Source organism: Mytilus galloprovincialis, chromosome 3 (assembly GCF_965363235.1).
Source record: "Mytilus galloprovincialis chromosome 3, xbMytGall1.hap1.1, whole genome shotgun sequence".
In the NCBI taxonomy this organism is placed as follows: domain Eukaryota; kingdom Metazoa; phylum Mollusca; class Bivalvia; order Mytilida; family Mytilidae; genus Mytilus; species Mytilus galloprovincialis.
In genome coordinates this window covers 80,959,837-80,982,641 of record NC_134840.1, presented here as the reverse complement: position 1 = coordinate 80,982,641, position 22,805 = coordinate 80,959,837, and the positions used below count along the sequence as shown (strand labels likewise).

The 22,805-nt window shown below is 33.6% G+C and overlaps 1 protein-coding gene across 1 annotated transcript; it reads left to right on the top strand.

Moving 5' to 3' along the window:
• The first annotated feature begins 6,231 nt into the window (after positions 1–6,231).
• On the top strand, positions 6,232–11,999 carry LOC143069090 (uncharacterized). The gene is made up of 2 exons (XM_076243546.1): positions 6,232–6,339; positions 6,961–11,999. Exon 2 carries the CDS (start codon positions 6,964–6,966, stop codon positions 11,788–11,790), a length of 4,827 nt encoding a protein of 1,608 aa, XP_076099661.1. The 5' UTR covers positions 6,232–6,339; positions 6,961–6,963; the 3' UTR covers positions 11,791–11,999.
• The last annotated feature ends 10,806 nt before the right edge of the window (positions 12,000–22,805 follow it).

Below are 22,805 nucleotides of genomic sequence, written 5' to 3'. Positions count from 1 at the left end.
TACAAGTATTTCAATTGTTCTGAAGTTGTACCACAATGACTAATACCATAAGTAGAAGGTTGGGATATATTTTGTGGGTAATGGGGCAAATAGTCTAGGAATAAAGGGCCAAAAAGGGGTCAAAAACAAGCATTTTTGTAGATTCAAGACAATAACTTGGAGTTATCTTTTTTGTCCAGAATGGTTGTTAAATTACCTAAAACGAATGCTTTATGCAATGTTCTTTGAAAATTGGAGTTATCTTTCTTTGTCAAGAATAGTAGTTGAATCAACTTAAATCAATGCTATATACAATATAAAACGCAATATTCTCTTTACTACCAACTGATAAATTAAAGCAGTCTTTAATAACCATTCAGTGATTACAAGCACTTTGATGATCATTCTAGGATTATGCCCTTTTGAAAATGGAAAAATGGAAAAAATTGAATGATTTTTTAGTTTCTGTTCTCTTATAAGTAACTTAAGTTTGTCTCAAGTAAATTTAATGAATTGTGTATATAATGCTTATTACCTCTAAACTCAGTTTAATTTCAATTTTTGGCTCTTGAGTTATGTCCCTTTATAACGTTATATGCTAGCGGGGGCATTATCTTTGTCCCTTTGGACACATTCCCCATTTATTTTTTTAGAAGTTACTATAAATTAATATTAATTTTAACCATGACTGTACGACATTTTATATTTTAATATTTTATGATGTATTTAAATTAGTAGTTATTGTTGCAAACTCCACTAGAAATTTGAATTCAGATCAATTTTGGAATAAGGGAAAGGAGGTCAGTTTTTCTTATTTCAGATTTCAGAAATTAAAAAGAAAATTTCTTCAAATATTTTTTTTTTTTAAAGGATTAATATTCAACCGCATAGTGAATTGCTACAAAGCAAAAAAAAATATTTTTAGTTCATAAGACCTCATTCATTCTGTGTCAAAAACCGAAGCTGTGTCAACTATTTAATCACAATTCAAATTCAGAGCTGTATCCAGCTTGAATGTTGTGTCCATACTAGCCCCAACCGTTCAGGGTTCGACCTCTGCGGTCGTATAAAGCTGCGCCCTGTGGAGCATCTTGTTCATTCATTTGTTTATTTCTTAATTTGTGTGAATTAACATTGTTACAGTAAATTTTAATTACTACACTTTCATACCACAACAAATATTGAATTGGTACATGTATCACTTATATTTGTATCCATATAACAAAAACAAAAAAATGATTAGGAATAATTTTGCAATACCTTTTGAATACTATAACTTTTTAGATATTTAGACATATTAAGACTAATTAAGGTGGTACCTAACACTACAGGGAGATAACTCTGTAAAATAAGCAGAACGTTTTAATGACGTTATGTTCTTAAGGGAATATTAAGCTTCTCAATGATCAAAATAAGTGTTTGTCAAATGCTATATAACCAGTGTAATTTTTCTGATTAAACGGTTGGTTCAATTTTTTTTATTTTTTTATATTTTTGTTAAAGGGTCAAAGTAAATAATTTGTCAAAATTTTAAGAAAATTAAACGAACCAAATTAATTTCAGTTCAGGTGTTAGGTACCACCTTAAGTAGATGTAGATATACGCTTGACATGCTTGAAATTCTATCAGATTTCTTTGGAGCAGTTATGAGTCTTTGAAGCATGCTCACAAATGTTCTTTTGGTGAAATCATTTTCATATTGGTCAGAATTTGTCTTTGCTTCGACCGGCTTTGGAGGAGATATAATCAAAGATTTGATATAAATCAGCACAGAAGTTTACTTCCTAGCTCATCTAGCCCCAAGCATCATGTCAGGCATTGTCATTACTAAAGACCCATACATGTATTCTAATCTGAGGAACAATTCGACATTTTAACAAAATATTTTACTAATGATACTGACAATCCACCACAAATACATACAAACAAGATGTGGTATGATTCCCAATGAGACAATTCTCCACAAGAGACCAAATCGACACAAAAATTAACAACTACAGGTCATAAACAATGAGCAAAGCCAATACCGCATAATCAGCTATAAAAGGCCCCGAAATGACAATGTAAATCAATTCAAACGAGAAAACTAATGACCTTATTTATGTTCAAAAAAATAAAGAAAAAACTAATATGCAACACATAAACAAACGACAACCACTGAATTACAGGCTCCTTGTATCATGTTCTAAAATCTAGATATCATCTCCCATTTAGAAAAAAAAACACGTGAAAAAAATTAACCTATTATGTGTTGCTCTGCTAGCTACAAAATGTATCCAAATATCAAAGATGTAGATCATATTCTATCATAATCATTTGGTAACTAATTCAATTACTGTCTCCTCCATTCCCGTCTTGAACATAAAAAAAAATTAAATAAATAATACTCCTAATGCTCAGATTTGTTGTCATCGTGCAACACAGTTAATAACACCATAAAGGAAAAACATACAACTCCTTTTGTCTTTAGACACTGTCAAACATCCAAACATACTATCCACACTCATCTGTGGCCACACTAGTTCAATATATAATATATAAAACAAAAACGATCACTCCAAACACATTTAAAAATATAAAAAGAAAAATATTTATGGAAAGCCAGAAAAAGAAAAACATAATCGATAGTGAAAACCTACCGAAGACTGCTTAAATGACGGTGTGACTGGTCACCCCTGGCGACTTTGAACCTCTGTGGTGTCCAGACGGGCCCGGATGCCAGAAAAATATTTAAGTGGGGAATAGCCTGGGTCATACCTTTGAAATGAGCTAGATCCAGTTCGGAACTTTGCCGTAGGAATATGCCGAAAAGTACCGAATGTGTGGTTGGTATGGAAAATACGTAAATGGGCGACTTTAAACCACTGTGGTGGCCAGACAGGCCCGGATCCAAGATAAATACTTAATTGGGGAATAGCCTGGGTCATACCTTTGAAATGAGCTAGATCCAGTTCGGAACTTTGCCGTAGGAATATGCCGAAAAGTACCGAGTGTGTGGTTGGTATGGAAAATACGTAAATGGGCGACTTTAAACCTCTGTGGTGTCCAGACGGGCCCGGATCCCAGAAAAATATTTAATTGGGGAATAGCCTGGGTCAATACCTTTGAAATGAGCTAAGTCCAGTTCGTAACTTTGCCGTAGGGATATGCAGAAAAGTACCTAGTGTGTGTGGTTGGTATGGAAAATACGTAAATACGTGAATTGTATTGTGCTCTAGTAGTCAAGGATAGCTTCTGATTTATCAATCTTTATATAGGAAAAAATCTGAAACAAATTTACCAGATATATGATATACTTTAAGATACTTAAATAAAATATTTAATTTCGATCCGACGAAGACAATCTTTCTACTAGAAGAAATAAGTATTTCAACTTGGTCAATTTGTTAAGTTATTAGACGATTTAGAAATAGTAAAAATTTACAATAAAATTGAGAATGAAAATGGGGAATGTGTCTAAGAGACTACAACCCTCTCAATAAACAGTATATGACAGAATGTTAAGAATATTTTGAAGTTCATTAAATATACAATTGTATTCAAAGTAAATTCAATGCAACTGTGCTTAAACTCCTTAAACATTTAAAAGTAATGTTTAAGGTATAATGTGGAACATTTTTTGTTGTTCAATTTTTGTCAGAATATACTTACGAATTATCCCTGCAATATCCCATAATCCACATTTTGTGAAAATTCAATCGCCACATTTTTCAGAGGTAAATAGACAAAAAACAAACAAAAACAAAAACAACAACTTCAACGAAAAATTGAAAGACAGTTTGAATGTTTAAAGTTGTGTAAATAACTTTACAAAAATAATTTTCACACAAATAGCCAGTACACGGCTAACGATGACGGACATATAGTGGACTGAGTAGTCAATATAAATTTTCAATGACGAATTGGCTTGATTGTCTTAGTGTTTCTCTATGAGAATGCTAAAATATTTTTTTTCCGATCAAATGAAAATTCAATTATAGAAAAGAAAAAAATCTTGCTGCATAAGCAGTTTATGAGAAAAGTAAAATTATTTTTTCCTTCAACCCCATAAAGAGATTACATAAGCTGTATTTGGCAAAACCCTTTTTGAAATTTAGAACCTCAATATTTTCAACTTTGTATTTTATTTGATCTTTTAAACTTTTTCAAGTATCACATAGAAATTATTGTAGTCTGGCGTACAAAACTTTCATCCTGGTATCTATGATGAGTTTATTTAGTTCAACGATTATACGACCTTCTTTCATCATATATCGTCCACAAAATGAGAGTACTAGTCACGAATCGGAACGTATAAGAGGTTACAATAGTGTTTGAGTGTCTATTCATTTTCGATCATAAGGTGACTTCTGAATTCATTTTCTATGCTGTTGGTGCCTATCTCTTCATCGTTAACCTCACATCTATTTATCATTAGACCCCTTGATCAAATTCACGGTGCTTATTCTGGTTAAATTGCTATGGTAGTATTAGTCGTTGTGTAATACAGTGCTGATTAGCAGCGGTTCCCAGTAACTGCAATTTTCAAAAAATTTGGCAAATTAATGTATTGATTATTATTAAATTTTCTTAAAATTAATAAAAAGGAAATTCTTAACCAAAACATTTATTTCTATCGCAAGAACAGATATATATCATGAATAAATTGGCATAATAGGTTTGTCAATAAAACTGCAACTCATCGAAAATTACACCAACAGGAAAATTTAGAAGGCATCATCAGACCATCATTGTTTAACTTATATTATAGCTAGGTTTTATTTAAGTTCGGATCTTAACCTTGCGACTAAGTGAAAGAAAACATTGACGAGAAATAAGCCGTACTTAATTACCGAGACACTACTGTAATATCGGACATATTTATATAGGTCTTTCATTATTGCTTCTAACTGACCTATATTCTTACACTGGCATAGCTACCGACTTTCTTCCACCATTGTCGTATGATTTATCACTGGACTAAATAATTCCTGATTCTGGACTTTCTAAATCCATCTAGTGAGATTAGACATGAGCTTTCGCATTTGACTCTTTATTATCGAATATAAGTATACCTGTAGACATACTAACTTTGTTACTTTTCGTCTGTATGTTAGTTGTTTGTTGTTGTTTTTTGCTTCTTGAGTCAAGTCATTTTCAACTACTTTTTATTGTTTGTTCTCAAATTATGCTATTACACAAGTATCCTATGGCTGGGTAGGTTTGAGCGCCCATAAACATGTTTAACCCGGCCATATTCTGTTTTTGTTTGGGATGACTGTAATTCAGAGATTTTCGTTGGTAAATGTCTCTGATTATTGTTTTTTTTATCGGGTATTAGTATCTTTAAAAAAACAAGTGTTTTTCTGACTTTGCAAGTCTAAAGGTTTTTCCCACACTTAAGTTACAACTATTTCTCAAAGCGGCGGGCTCTGAAATCATAGTGTAAATAAATATTAACATTTATAATCTATTCTGTTTCGTTCATATTATGTTCTTCCCCCAACAGTCGGATATTTTGTGAAGAAATCACCAATTAACGATGTCATTGTAAGACGCCCAAGTTTGATTTTTTTCAGTCAAAAATAAATCCATATAACTTTTAAGAACTAATATTTTTCATAAAAATTATTAACTACAAGTTTGTACAACTAAATTGGTTTTTGATTGAAAACTTAGTCCAGTGGCAAATATTTCGACCTAATAAATCATATAGATTTGATAAGGGTGAAGGTCAGACGTCGTTAATGTTTGTTCTACAGTGTACGCGTTCATGTATTTTTGTCGTTTCGTCCCTTAAACTAAATACATGTATAATTGGATATAGGAAGATGTGGTGTGAGTGCCAATGAGACAACTCTCCATCCAAATAACAATTTAAAAGAAGTAAACCATTATAGGTCAATGTACGGTCTTCAACACGGAGCCTTGGCTCACACCGAACAACAAGCTATAAAGGGCCCCAAAATTACTAGTTTTATTTAAAACCATTCAAACGGGAAAACCAACGGTCTAATCTATATAAAATTTAAAAAACAACGAGAAACGAGCAACACGTATAAATTACATAAACAAACGACAACTACTGTACATCAGATTCCTGACTTAGGACAGGTGCAAACATTTGCAGCGGGAATAAACATTTTTATGGATCCAAACCTTCTCTCTTTTTCTGAAACAATAGCATAACATCACAACATAGAAAAAAAAAACACAATAAAATATCAATTGGCAGGCTTAACTCAATCAAAAAACGTACATTATTAAAACTTGATCATGATCATTGTTATAATAAATATTTATCTTATATTTCAACCTTTTCAGATTATATGAAGAATGTATGCATATTCTTAGAAGAGGGCGATTTTAGTTACTAAATCTGTAAGTGAAGTTGTGATTTTCAGTATTCTTATATTCAACAGTATTTGAATACGACAAAACCATAATAAAAAATATTGTGTCTCTGATTTTCTTACGAATAAGGTTTGTATGAAAAAAGTAAAAGTATAAAAATATTGAACTCCAATGAAAAAATCCCTAATCAAAAGGCAAAATCAAAAGCTCAAACACATCAAACGAATTGATTATATATTCCTGACTTGGTACAGGGATTTTCTTGTGCAGCAAAGGGTAGATTGAACTTGATTTTATAGCTAGCTAAACCTCTCACTTGTATGACAGTCACATGAAATTCCTCTAACTATTTTGTTCTTTGAAAATTTCTGAGATCTAAATCGGTAAATCAATACAAAGACTCTCAAATTAAAACAAAAATGATAAACAACTTAAAAATGATTTTCGGAACAGATATATACTTAACTCTATATTGAAACATGGTGATGTCAAAATTCGGAATAGTTAGGGGGAAAAAAACACCCAAAACAAGCATTTTAAAATTTGTTCTATTGTACATAAGTCTTATGTGGATGAACATAAACAAAAATGGTTGTTTTTATTTTGTGTGTCTTGATTTAGTTAATCCATTTTTTTTTTACTTTTCAGTTCATGATGACAACTTCGAGCGTAATAGAGCCAATTCCTTGTGTTTGTATTGGGGAAGGAAATCTCCTGCTGTGTTGTCTGCAAAACCTGACAGAACTAAGATTCAACGTTATCACCGTATTTACAAATACTCCAGCCGTTCGAAAATACTGTGAAGATGCAAACATTTGTCACTGGGAGAGAGGAGCTAACATGGACGAAGTTTTAAAGGACGCAGAATTTGATTATTTATTCAGTATTTCAAATCCACGTATAATAAAAGAAAATGTTCTCAGGCTACCACGTGTGATGTCAATCAATTATCACGATTCCCCACTTCCGGCGTATGCTGGTGTCCACTCTACAAGCTGGGCAATTATGAACGGTGAATTGAAACATGGAATCAGTTGGCACGTGATTGAAATAGGAATAGATACGGGCGATATTCTTCAGTTTAAGGAGGTTACTGTTGCTGACAACGATTCAGCTTTGACTCTTAACCTTAAATGTCAAGAAGCTGCAAAACAGGCATTTTCAAATCTGCTCTCAGATATAAGAAATGACACCGTCGAACGACAGATACAACCACAAGTAGGGAGATCATATTTTGGTCTTTATGCTATTCCTCCAAACGCTGGAGTGCTATCATTTGACTCTAAGTCACAAGAAATATACAATATAGCGAGATCACTTGAATTTGGTAACCATAACAACGCGCTTGCTAGTCCAAAAATTGTTACAGCATCAGGGGAATTTCTTTTAGTAACGAACGTTGAACCAGCTCGTGGAGACATCTATAAATCTGGAGATCCTGGTTGTATTTTAGATATTGTTGACGATACTCTAATCGTTAACACATCTGATAAACCCCTTTTTGTTTCATTTGCATATTTAGATGGTACACATCCACTTCAAAACACTTACAAAGACCATAGTCTATATACAGGAGCAAAATTGACAACTGTCAATTTAAATACTGATGCACTGGTAGACATAAAGAAGAAAGAACAGTTTTGGAAGAATAAAATGGCTGCTTATGAACCTACAACTTTTTTCCGTCAACGTATGAATGTAGTTGCCGGTATCATAGATGTATCAACTGAAATCAACGTCAAAACAGCTGTTATGCAATTACCCAACATCCCACTACCAGTTGCTTTTGAGGATGTTAACAACTACCTCTCAGCTGCTTTTCTGGCATTTATGGCCCGTATATGTTGCCTCAAAACTATATGTGTAGGTATTTTAGCAGATAAGGATAAAATTTCAGATGCAGCTCTTCCTTTGTATTCCGACATCTGTCCTGGTTTATTCAAAATCAACATCCGTGATGAATTGTCCTCTATTTTGCACTCTTGTCAAGAATCACTACAGAAACACCAAACGTCACACTCGTTCTTGATGGACATGTTCTATCGATATCCAGAATTGAGAGGTCGGAAACAAGTCCCGCATCATAATATTGTACTTGGAAGTCTGATTAAGAAATCATCAGAGCGGGAATTTATAGAAAAAGTTCTGCATGACTGCAACATCCTGCTCTTATTTGAAAATTTTGGATCTGAGATGCATTTGCTGTATAATGAAAGACCTTCACAAGACTTTGAACACATTAAAGATGTCTTGAAGCATTTTTCTACATTTTTAAAATCTATGGTTGAAATTGGAAATGATGCCAAACTATCAGAAGTGTCCATGGTTTCAACAGAAGAGTTGCGAAAGCTTTATCCAATTTATACTCATCCGGAGATCATAGCAGAATCACTCTTTACAGCTTTTGAAAAACAATGCAGAGCTACACCAAATAACGTTGCTTTAACATCTACGCAATGCAGCATGACCTACAAACATTGTTACAACGAGGTAAAGAGGTTAGCTAAACTCATAAGTGACCGTGACCGTTCTACTCAGTTCGGGAACAAAATTGTGGCATTGCACCTACCAAACTCTTTGTCTTACGTCATATCAGTTATGGCCGCCGTTCACGCAGACAAAGCGTTTCTACCATTGCCTTTAGACTACCCACCTGAACGATTGGGTTTTACCATGAAAGATGCAGATGTTAACATTCTTATTATGACAACCGAAACATATGAAAGATCCGACTTCACAAAAATCAAAAACATTAAAACTAAAGTTGGTATTGTTGGCGATGAAGACATAGTCATAGTAGAATTCAAACCAGAAGAAAAATCTGTTCAAAGAAACCAACGTGAACCTAAGAGAAAATCGTCGATTGCACCGTTGGATGATGATATTTGTTACATTATGTATACATCAGGATCAACTGGCCGACCAAAAGGTGTACAAGTTACAAAAACAGGAGTTCTTAATCTTTCAAGGGTCCAAATACAACTGTGGAGTCTAAGTGAGAACGATATCATAGCCCAGTTTGCATCGATAGGATTCGATGCTACTATATCTGAAATATTTACAGCATTATTTTCTGGTGCAACTTTAGCAGTGCTACGAGAGAACGAACGATTAGGACAAGAATTTGTCGTTTCAATGAACAAACTAAAAGTCAATACCATTACTTTGCCACCATCCGCTCTTAATGTTTATAAACCATCAGACCTCCCGAATTTGAAAAATGTCATAACAGCTGGAGAGCCTTGTACTTTAAATACAGCAGTCAAGTGGACGTCATCTGGTAGAGATATACAATTCTTCAATGCATATGGTCCAACTGAAACAACAGTTTGTGCAACAAACTACAAAGTCAACAAAGGACTTGGACATGAAGATGTCAATAGAGACATTCCAATAGGAAAGGGGGTTCCTGGTGCATGCGTATATTTATTTGACGAATTTCTACAACCTGTCCCACCTGATGTTGTTGGAGAAATATACGTTGGTGGTTTAGGCTTATCAAAAGGGTATATAGGACATGCAAGTCATCACAACACAGATAAATTTATCCGGAATCCGTTGTCAGATGATACTCTTCTGTACAAAACCGGAGATCATGCTTTTCAGGATCCTGACGGCACATTAACATATATAGGTCGCCTAGATGATATGGTGAAAATTCGAGGCCAGAGAGTAGACCTTAGTGAAATAGAACAGGTTCTTATTCAACATCCTAAAATAGATATTGCAGTTGTTGTAGTCCATAGATGTCAAAAACTCAAAGAAATGAGCATTGCAGCTTATGTTTCTCCAACGTTTGTTTACACGTCAGAACTAAAAGAGTATCTTACAAAAGTACTGCCAAAATATATGATTCCAACGTATATTAAAAAATTAGAGGTAATAGATTATCCAATGACGCTAAACGGAAAAATTGACCGAAAGCTCTTAGAAAAGGACGCGTCCGTGCATGAACAGCAACAGTATGTTGGATCAAGTCACTTAAATGAAACACAGCTTGCTATTTCTAAGCTTTGGTGCAACCTTCTTAAATTTGAAGAGTCATTTGCTTACACTCTTCATCGACAAAGTTCGTTCACAGAACTCGGTGGCAACTCTCTACAACTGGTTCTTCTGCAAAGGATACTAGAAGAAAAACTCAGCGTAAAATTATCGTTCACCGATCTAGGTACTGCCGATACAGTTGAGGAGTTTGCAGAAGTTATAAAACGAAAGAAAGATGTTCTGAGAAAATCGTCAGAGTGTCCCACTAAAGATAAACACGACCTGAGAGATTTGATTTTAAAAGATTCCCAGATAGCTTTTGATGATCGAACACGTGTTGGTAAAAAAGGAGCCGTTCAATTTCAGTATTTTTCTCCGTGTACAGCTAAATGTAATTTCAAATATCCAAAAAACATACTCATATCTGGTGTTACAGGTTTTCTCGGGGCTTACTTATTGTCACAACTTCTGGAGCAGACAAATGCACATATATGCTGCATGGTTAGAGAAACGACAGAAGCTCGCGGTCTTGGAAGGATCATAGAAAATCTGCGGCGGTATAATTTATGGAAATTCAGTTACTCTACAAGAGTGGCAGTAGTTATATCTGATCTTTCCCAGGAGAAGCTTGGAATTGCACCTGATGTATACAACGCACTTTGCAATACTATTGACGTAGTGTTCATGAATGCTGCAATGATGAATTTCAATACTAATTACGAAGATCACAGAATTGCAAATGTCGAGAGCACCAAAGAATTTGTTAAATTTGCCATGACCGGAGCTCAAAAATATATATTTCAGACTTCTTCATTGAGCGTATTTCTGTTCCCACCAGAACCCAAAACTGTAGAACCTCAACATCGTATGTGCTACGAGTCTGAATTTTTCGACGATCCTTGTGCTGTTGAAGGTGGCTATGGTCAAAGTAAATGGGCTAGCGAAAAAATCGTTATGGAAGCAATAGATCATCTACCTGGAGGAGCAATATTTAGACCGGCAAGAATATCTGGATGTTCAGTTACTGGATCAGGACCCAAGAACGATCTATTTGCGTCTACTTTGATTGGCATGAGAAAGTTTGGTTATTATCCCGACATGGATTTTCCATTTGACCTTACACCGGTCGACTTTTGTGCGAAAGCAATGGTAGAAATTGCCGTCCGAATCTGTAACGAAAGTAATGGATTTCCTAAAACCTACCATTTGTTTAACTCCAAAACATTCCCTTTCCGTGACATTTTTAAAGGCATGGACTTAAAACCGTTGCCTCTAAATGATTGGAGAGAGAAGCTGAATACAGCTTCAGAAGAATACAAAGAACTAATACCGCTCACGCCATTTTTCATGTCCCAGTTTTGGGACAGAGCAGCTTATTGGCCGATCTTTGATACATCGAACACCGACAAAATGATTTCGAAAGAAACAAAGGACTTGATGCTACATAGTACTGAACTGTTGGAAGTTTATAAACGCTTTTTTGGAATATCGTAAGCTTATCCTAACAGAATAACAGAAACCCTTTTAAGCACTACTTCTGATAAAAAAAAATACATTTGTGTTCATGACATGACTTGTCTGTATATTTATTGTTTTATTTAATATTATGCATTAATCTCTGACATTGAGACTTATTATTAAGTGTCAATCCATTTTGTATATATAGTCTATTTAAATTCAATTAAACCATTATAGATATTGTCTATTAAGTAGATTTTCATTTTGAATTATAATATAACTGTTGAATTAATTTGCTCGTTATATCATATATATATATATATAAAATGATAAAATTCCCTTAAGGTCTATGTACATATAAGATTTTAAAATGTTCTATCCTGCAGTAGAAATAACCATCAGCACTCTTGAAAAAATAATCTTTTTTTTTTTTAAAATACCAGTACCAAAACATATAAAATTGAAAATGGAAATGGGGAATATGTCAAAGAGACAACAACCCGACCAAAAAAGCAGATAACAGCCGAAGTCCGTCAACAAGTCTTCAACGCAGCGAGGAGGGCCTTAGCTGGCTCCTATCTGAAAATGTGTACTAGTTCACTGCAAATGGACGTCATACTTGGACGTCATACTTGACTCCGAAACTAAAAAAATTCGTAAGGGTTCCACGGAACCCAGTGTCTCGCCTACTTTTGTTGTTAATCGCAGACTCAACAAAAATGAGGAAAGACATCAATAAAAATTTCCCTCTCGATACTGTCTTTTGATTGAAAGAAGCTTCCAAGTTTGGTAAAAAATCCAGGATAGTTTATGAATCTAATAAATGTTTTATAAACTTTAACTGCAGACTCTATGTAATGTTAACTGGAAGAAAAACTAAGTCCATTTATAAGTAAAATACGGAAAAAGTGAATTCTTTTTTTACAAAATTTACTTCTGAATAATATCTTATGATCAGAAACAAGTTTTTGTCTAAGTTTGGTAGAAATCCAGGATAGTTTAAGAACATTATAAAAATTTTAAAAATTTAAACCACAGAGTGAATGTTTTGTTTCTGGCAAAAAAACTAAGTCCATTTATAAGTAAAATACGGAAAGTGGAAATTCATTTTTACAAAATTTTCTTCTTGACACTATCTTATGATCATAAACAAGCTTCTGTCCAAGTTTAGTACAAATCAAGGATAGTTTATGAAAGTTATTAAAAATTTAAAAACTTTAACCACAGAGTGAATGTAGTGTTTCCTCGCAGAAAAACTAAGTCCATTTATAAGTAAAATACGGAAAAGTGGAAATTTATTTTTACAAAATTTTCTTCTTGATACTATCTTATGATCATAAACAAGCTTCTGTCCAAGTTTGGTACAAATCAAGGATAGTTTATGAAAGTTATTAAAATTTTAAAAACTTTAACCACAGAGTGAATGTAATGTTTCCTCGCAGAAAAACTAAGTCCATTTATAGTAAAATAAGGAAAAAATGGAATTTTATTTTTACAAAACTTACTTTTGGATATTTTCGTATGATGATAAACAAGCTTCTGTCTAAGTTTGGTAGAAATTCAGTATAGTTTAAGAAAGTTATTAAGATTTCAAAAACTTTAACCACAGAGTGAATATTTGTGGACGCCGCCGACGACGCCGCCGACGACGCCGACGACGGAATGTAGGATCGCTTAGTCTAGCTTTTTCGACTAAAGTCGAAGGCTCGACAATTAAAAAAACCAACATACAATATTAACAAAGGCCAGAGACCCCTGATTTGGGACAGGCTAAAACTAGTGCAACAGGGTTAAACATGTTTCTGAAATCTCTCCCCTCCCCTGTATCTCTAGCTATTGCAGAATAAATGAAAACGCAGCAATATGCACAGTAAAATTCTACTAAATGAAGTCCGAATTGGATGCCTAAAAAATGTTATCATTAAAATATAAAAAAATGCACGGCTTATCATCAAGACGCTGACAGAAATTTTATTGGGAAAAAATCATAAGCTGACATTTTTTATACTACCACGACAAAAAATCTACAATCGTTTTGCCTGCGTTTTTCTAATTTACATATAGACGTGTATGATGCTACTTGCCCAAAATGTAAAAAAGTACATTAAAATTTTCTGTCAACGCTTGCAGTAGTGTGTTCGTCTTGACCAGAATAAATCCAATTTTGGTTGAGATGTTCCATACAAATACACTAATCATTGATTTTTGTACGCAAGACGCGCGTTTCGACTACAAACGATTTATCAGTGACGATCTAATGGAAAGGTATCTAAGGTCAAATTAAGGATCCAAGTTTTTCTAAGCGTGGATTGTTTAGGGCCGTTTCGTCAACGAAAAACAGCGGCCTATGTCTTTCTAATATTTGGTAAAAGCTTCTCGTTCAAACCAATAAAGCCAAACACAGAAAACTAGGTTCGTCTGAAGGTTCTAGACCAGTATTGTGATGTTTGTGTCAATTGAAAATTAAAAAATGTGACCAGCAGATGTAATGATATGAAAACAAACATTACAAAATCAAAAAGGATCTGACAAGGTATTACCAAGTGATGTTCTCATAACCAACAGCTAGATACGTACTTCCCCAGGCTATACATTAAACAAAAGTAATATACCGGTGTTTAAAAGTCATATTGTTTGAGAAAAAACAAATCCTGGTTACAAACCAAAACCGAGTGAAACACATCAACAATGAGGCAAAACAAAAGAACAACAGGAAAATCGAAGTGCAACAAAAACAGAAACTGGCATGTCAAACCTCCTGCTTTATAAAATTGTTAAAAATAAACGAGTGTTACTACTTTGATGACGATAAAAATTTTAGGATGGGAAAAGTATGTCAAATGCACTTGATTGAATCGCTATAAGAATATACACTTTTCTTCTTGTCGCATGTATATAAAGCATGATATAGAAAGTATAATCACAAAAATAATGAACTTCAAGGAAAATTCAAAAAGGAAAGTCCCTAATCAAATGGCAAAACCAAAAGTTCAAACACATCAAACGAATCGATAGTAACTGTCATATTCCTAACTCGGTACAAGCATTTTCTCTTTGTAAAAAAATGGTGGATTAAACCTGGTTTTAAAGCTAGCTAAACCTCTCACTTTTATGACAGTTGTATCAAATTTCATTATATTGACCAAAACAAATAGACATAATAAGTAAAAATGTGAAAAGTAGGGTTTTTTTTGTAGAAATAAATGTGGTGTAGAAGTTAATACTAGGTGTTGATACTTTGGTCTTCATAAAAAGTCGTTATTACCAAAAGAGTTCATAAATCCCGTATTTAAATATCTTAATCTGACGATCCAATAAACTATTGCATTCCAAGATAACTTCACAGAGCTGTTCATGTTAATGTCTGTAAGAAGCCTAGTTACCTTAAATTATTGGAAATGGCTGCCATCAGAGGACAAGATTTATATTAAGGCACTCATGGAAATAACAGTCTGATTTCTTTTTAAGAACATATTAATGTTCGAAAAATACGGGCAAGGCAACAGGGCTTTTCGTAAAAAAACAAACAGATAAGCCTTAATTTGTAACGCCAATCTCATTGACTAGATCTCATTTATCGAAGAATCCAATCTATTTTGTTTTTCTTTGTCGAAACAGTTATTTGTTTTTATAGTGAGTAAGATTACATTACAATGTTGGCGGCTTTGCCCCAATTTTTTTTATTTTTTTTAATTTAGTATGTCTTTTTTGCTAGCATATAGTTGTCAATATAATATCATTCAATGCGACTGTTATACAAGTGAGGGGTTAAACTATAAATGTAGCTATAAACCAGGTTTGATCCGCCATTTTCTATATAAGGAAATATCTGTTCCAAGTCAGGCATATGACAGTTGTTTTCTATTGTATTTTTTGTATTTGAGCTTTTGAATATGCTTCTTTATACGCATCTTTTCGTTTTGAATTTCCATTGAAGTTCGGTATTTTTTGTTATTTAACTTATAATGCAATGATGAACGTGTTAATGTAACCCCATTCAAACCATTTTCATACTATTCAAAAGTGTTCAATGTAATGGTTGACTCGTCACCAGTTGGTTTTTTTTTTGGCACAACTCAATACTCCTGTTCAAGTAAAAGTTATCTTATCATCTTTTAAGCTGCTCGAAATTCAAAACTGGTTGGGTATAACAGCAATAAAAACAAGAATGTAGTAATATCGGATAAATAAGTTCATCAAAAGACAACTGTAATATTTTAAATACTTAGTCAAAGGTACATCCATAAAAAAAACTTGTAATATAAAAGTAAAATCACAAAAATACTAAACTGCGAGGGAAATTCTAAACGGAAAGTCTCAGTAGTCAGCACTTTATGAAACGAATCGTCATTGATATGGTTATATTTATAAATTAACTGTTTACAAAATTTAGAAATACTAAGGCTTTTCTACCTCAGGCATAGATTACTTTAGCTGTATTTGGCAAAACTTTAAGGAAATTTGGTCCTCACTGCTCTTCAACTTCGTACTCTATTTGGCCTTTTTAACTTTTTTGGATTCGAGCGTCACTGATGAGTCTTTTGTAGATGAAACGCGCGTCTGGCGTATATACAAAATTTAGTCCTGGTATCTATGATGAGTTTATTTTATCTCTAATCAAATGGCAAAATCAAAACACCAAACACATCAAACGAATTGACAAAACTGTCATATTCCTGACTTGGTGCAGGCATTTTCTTGTGTAGAAAATGGTGAATTTGAACCTGGTTTTAAAGATAGCTATGTGTTTGACAGGTGATTACCTCAATAATTTCGGTATTAACATGTGGTATATACGCCAATCTGCCAGTTATCAACAACACAAAAAAGCATCAAGTGATCAATAATAAAAACGCTTTATAATTTTGGTGGGCTGAAGTGCTTTACTGATCTAATCTTTATATGGAACGTTCAGTCTAAAAAATGAACGCCAAGGATCTTTACATACAACACACGAGAAACAATATGAACAAAGGAGTATAAATTAATACCTAAATCCACCATAGGTCAATTTGGACCGAAAACCCCTAAGAAAGCAACATGAGAAGGAGTCTATTCAAATTCAACATGTCAATTCTAAATCGTCTATTGTCTAGAAAAGTATCGAATAAACTTTACAACTTGCTCAAAACGGCAATACCATGTGTTTCTTCGTCTGTTAATAAATACCTTTTTAGGTTTCACAACAACACTCACCCTTTAATGTGTCTGAGTAAGTGTTGCTTTATGTGTAATATTTCATGTGTACTTACATTTCATTTTTTAAAGACGTTCTTCATTTTATTTTTACTAGAACACACCCGCGAAATCGCGGGCATATACAGCTTGTGAACTGTTGTAGGATGATTTTTTGTCAAAGATATTATGTATGGAGAATTTCATAAAAGGTATCAAAAGCCCTCTCCCTTTTTCCAAAGTCCGATATTTGTTTCCTTTCTGTTAAATTCAATTATTTTCGTGTTTCTGGCCTCAGACCACAATTTTTCTTCTCCTTTGCTACAATGCTTCATTTGGTAAAAGTCAAATCATATTAAAAAGTTGCACCGTTCTAAACATGAAATAAATGTAACTGCTTATATATAGACTATTATTACTATACTATATATAAAAATATTAATTTTCGCGAACCATTTAGGTCACGGAAATTCCAAAATATGGCATCAGTAAGGAGAGTCGTGCAAATAATGTAAATACACAGAACCCCATCCAAATTTTCTTTTAGCTAAAAGTATTCATCATTTTCTATTTTATATGTACTAACAACATTCCATTTTTCTATAATTTCGATTTAAAGATGTGGAAACCCGTAATAAAAATAGATGGTCTCAATCAAGGACGTATAACTAACAATATACGTCCTTGCCTCAATGATTTAAAAGCAACGCAAAAAATTCCGTTAATATAAACATGATGAACTTCGACCCTGAGTTCAATCGGGGTTAATAAAACCGATTCACAAATAAAGATCTCCTTGCGCTCAAATGTAATTCTTAGTGAAGTATACGGGTAAATTCGTTTACGGAAGTTTATAAGGTTTCATCATTAATATTTTATCAGGCTTTTGCATATTCACGTTTTTTTTATGTTCAACTTTAGTCAAATTCAATTCTATACATTTAAAATGATTTTTTTTTACGTAAAGCAATAGGAGTAAGAATATTATTTCGCGCCAATTTAACCAGCATCATCACCATCATCAAAATTATTTACCGTTATCTTTGTGAAATTTCAATTATATAGTTTATTAATTAGAGAAATTTTGGTAAGTATTACTTATTAATGTTAAGGTTCTACTGGTGTGCTTCTCTAGACCTTTTTGACGGTCAGTGTTATCCACTTTAACTCAATATTATCCCCGATGACAGAAATGTCAACCCGACCTATTCGTGTCAAAAGTGAAAATCGATCTATTTGATGAACTAATTTCTTCATAAACTGTACATGCATTATTTCTGTATTATTTGATAACCAATCACATTCACGTTGCATGTTTGCATGATAATGGGTTATGTATTAGTGGATTGTAAGGGCGATGCATGATCTGATAGACATAGATAGGCACCAATATCTAACGCCAAACGATAGCCGGACCAGAGGTAAAAACCGCTTCTTCCAAGAAAGGGCCACAACAGACGCCTTCGGACAATCATTTTTTTCCAAGGACCATTAGAGACTGGAACCAACTGCCAACATCCGCAACATCAGCTGACACAGTTGATGGATTCAGAGCTGCCCTGAAGTCATGCTCTGCTAAAATTTATACAGTAACATCCTGTACATAGTTTTAATTGTATATATATAGAGAACGTTTTATCCTGTAAATAGCCAAGAGAAAACTTTCTGTGTTGTCCGACATTGCGTTATTTTTCGCGGGACCTCATACATTCAAGATTTGAATTCGGTTCCTTACCTGGAAGAAGAAGAAGAAGATGCAACATGTGAGGTCTGCGCGATCACGTGACATTATTATTTGTAAACAAACATGGCTTCGTGTAACACGTGTCTGAATTATCCTTTCAAAGTGTTATGAATCTTTCAATCACTATTTTCTGATATATTTTTCTGTTTTTAGGTTTGCATATCAGTAGTCAAAGTGAATTAGACATAGTTCTGAGTAGTGTGGGTTTTTTTTTAGAATTAGAAGGTAAGTCTACATAACTTCATAAGTCATTATTTAACTGAAGTCTAAAAAGATGACTCAACTCTCCTTCTAATTCTCCCTCTATTTTTGAAACCTGCATACCAAATTAAAGGGCATTTACTCCCCTTGAACACTATTTGGCCCCTTCCCTGTCATGTCCCTTTAAATTTGCTCAAAAGTCATACTTTTAGTCCATTTACAGTAACGGCTGATTTGTGATTTTCCACAAATTCATATCGTCACCACCGGGATTCGAACCTCGGTCGTCTGCGTGACAGTCAGTGCGTTAACCCACTGAGCCAAAGAATCGATTCTCTAGCTCAGTTGATTAAGACTGGATTTATATGTTCTACCTGTACTGAGGGGAAGCAACCCTGCTACACTATTCCCCCACCACAAGAGTCATCATATCTTCATATATGACTCTTAACAACACAAACCCTGGCTATACTCCAGATAACCATCGTGGATTTTTTAATCGGGCGCCAAATGTAACCGGAGAGCACGTATCTACTCTACAAATTCATATCATCACCACTGGGATTCGACCCCGGTTGTCTGCGTGACAGTCAGTGCGTTAACCCACTGAGCCAAAGAATCGATTCTCTAGCTCAGTTGATTAAGACTGGCTTTATATGTTCTACCTGTACTGAGGGGAAGCAACCCCGCTACAGTTGTATGCGTCAAAAGTTCAAGCAGTCGGGTCAGCCGGGATTAGCGATAAGGTGTATTGAACACATTTGACCATTCAGTATGAGTTCCCATGTATTTTTGTCTTATATGAAGGAGGTTTTAGGTCATGTTTTCCTAAACACCTTATTGCTATTTGTCTATCTGGATTGTTAAAACCACAAAATCAAATATCGATAAATATGCAAGTTTTCAACAATCCAGGAGAACTGACATCCACGAAAAATATAGGAATCCATAGTAAGATAACTCCTCTTTAGGTTTTGATAAATTTTGGATATGACATTAGGAAGTTATAAAACTTTATTCTTTGAATATATAGTTCCTAGTGTTGACAGTGGGTTACTTGCCATTAATTTTTATACCCCTTCCAAATTTATTTCTCCATGTTTAATGCCTCAAATTGCAAGTAGGGGGGGGGGGGGTCAAATTACACTGTAAAAAAAATTGAGTCCAGAATTTTAAAGGAAAGTAGTGATTTGGTCCAGCTGGAAAAGGTTTAAAATTAGCACTTCAGAAGCTGTCAAAAGATTTCAAGACGCCCTAAACATAAAATTGTTCATAGTTTGAGTTAGAGCCGATGAAGTTTTCTATAATTTTGATATAATTTTTCCCAAGAGTAGTACAACACACTGTAAAAATTTCTTTGAGAAAGCGCAGGTTGGATTTTTTTTATTTTCATTTATGTTTTAAAAGAAATGCACTACGAAATAATTGTGGTCTTGGACCTTATGTCTTAAAATTCGGGTTTTATCCATTCTAATAGTGGATTTTCAAGTTAATGAGAAAAATGCTTTGTTCACTAATTCAGCAATGCTTTAACTGTTGTGAATGTGAGCTCCCTTCGGCTATTATTAGAATCTAGATTTACATAATTTATTTTCAATGTAAGAGTTCTCCTTTCATTCAAAAGGTAGATTTCCATGTTTGCTGGCACAGGGTTCGTACGGGGCATGGAATCCTGGAAAAGTCATGGATTTTTATTTAGGGGGGGAAAGGCCTTTAAAAGTCATGGAAAGCTATATTTTAGTGACAAGTCCTTGAATAGTCATGGAAAATGATTATTTTCACTGTAATCTTTATTGCATGTCTTCAAACATCTAAAATGATCCCCGTAGTTTTTGTCAAAACTGTTTCTTTTTTGAATGCTAGAAACAAGGCCCCAGTTGTGGTAAGTGTAAAATGAGAATTTAAAATTCGTTTCTTCAAAATTGTTGATAAAAATATGCAACCGCATCTGGTTCCCTTCATAGTGCAATTTGCTTTAACAGTATTGAAATAAGAAACCAGCTATCGGAATATTCGAAAACGAAGTTATTGCTACCAAACAGCCGTTGAAAAACACTTTTAATGATAATGTATGGATAGAGGAACTGAAATGATAAGAGTCCTACATATAGTAAAGAGCAATTTTTCATACAAAAGTTGTGAGGATATTGTCTCAGTATTTAAGAATATGTTTCTGGATAGTAGACAAATGTCACTTCTGACATGGCAATGATGCCTCTACATGTAAGTAGGAAGGTGATAGTTTTTTGTCTACAATGTATTATCTGTTTGATGAAAGTCCAACCAGTCAAGAGGATTATGCCAAATAACCTTTTCTAATACTTTGTTTATTAAAATATTTCAAAATTTGTATATATTCTTTTATACTGTAAAAAGAGGCATAACATATACCAAAGGGGACATTCAAATGAGTGTGTAGGTCATACTCTTTCATAGAATCTTTGATAACAAGTAGGTCTACATCATTGTTAGAAAACTTAACTCAGTATTGTCATTCATAAATATGTTGGCATTTCTCATTGTGTTTCAGTGCAATTGTGTCATTATTGGATGTTAAAAAGATTGTTTATTTAGTTGCATAGAAAGGACACAAAAGCATGTTTATAGCTTTAGGGATGACTTTTTGGTCTATAGTTTTGGGGTATGGAAATTTCATAAAACATCCTTGAAAAGTCATGGAAAAATGGAACTAAAAAGGTGTATGAACCCTGGCTGGTCACTTGACTAGAAACTGCATTCAGTAATATTGTTTGTCTCAATTTACACCTGAATTTCAGATTTTTCCTAATTACCAATCACTAAAATAAATGTCATTTAATACGTAATAAATACATGTAGTATTGTATGTAACTATCATATTCATGTTTTTATTTGACATTATGAAAGTACTATTGAGATCCAGGATTCTGACTTGAATAAACAGTGTTTGTAACATACATGGTTTTATCCGTTTCTTTCCCTTCCCTTAAAAGTATCTTTCAGTTTTGAAACTACCTGACAATCTTACTGAGTTCACACCTAATTTGAATTAGTTTAATTCACATTTGAAACGGTTTATATTAACAAACATATAGTTCAAATGCGAATCGAATGCAAGTGAATTGTTTGTCTATCTATGGTCAACATGTTGGGGTATGACTATAAACCACTTTTACTAATTTTAAGAAACATTGTTGAATTTTATTTATGGAAGCTTAATTTTCATTTATATAAATTTAAGATTAATATTTCTGAGATGTAGGTTATGGATTGTCTCTACTTATAAAGGGGGAGGATTCCCAGTTATTTAATATATTTAATTAAATTGTATTCAGGCGCGTAGCTCTCTATTCGCCAACACGCAGTTGCGTGCACATCAATTCAGCATGCAAAAAAAAAAATGTCAAAATAAAATTTATAGCATTCGGCATGCACAAAAAAAATGTCAAAATAAAAATTTAATGGAAACACAAATATGTTGTTTATAATAAAAAAATCATTTAAAAATTGTATGTTTTTGAATATCATAAATACAGTTGTGAAAATACCGAATAATCAGTCTCTTGCTTTAATGAAAATGAAAAATCTTGCTTCAATAGTGCAGAAAATGAATAATGTGTCCTCTTAGATTACAAAAAATAAATAACCTGTCAAAAACAAATCCTCCTGCCCCCCCCCCCCCCCCCCCCCCCGCAGAATATCAAATGGGCAACCCCTTAGTCTATATAGGATTATTTTTCTGCGACAAGTGCCTCAAACCATGTATTAAGATTTTGGATAAAGGACCACAATAGGTAAAAGTCCAATTTAAAATTAAATGATACACATTCATTCTGTGTCAAAAACCTATTCTGTTTTGACTATTTGATCACAATCCAAATTCAGAGCTGTATCAAGCTTTAATGTTGTGTCCATACTTGCCCCAACTGTTCAGGGTTCGACCTCTGCTGTA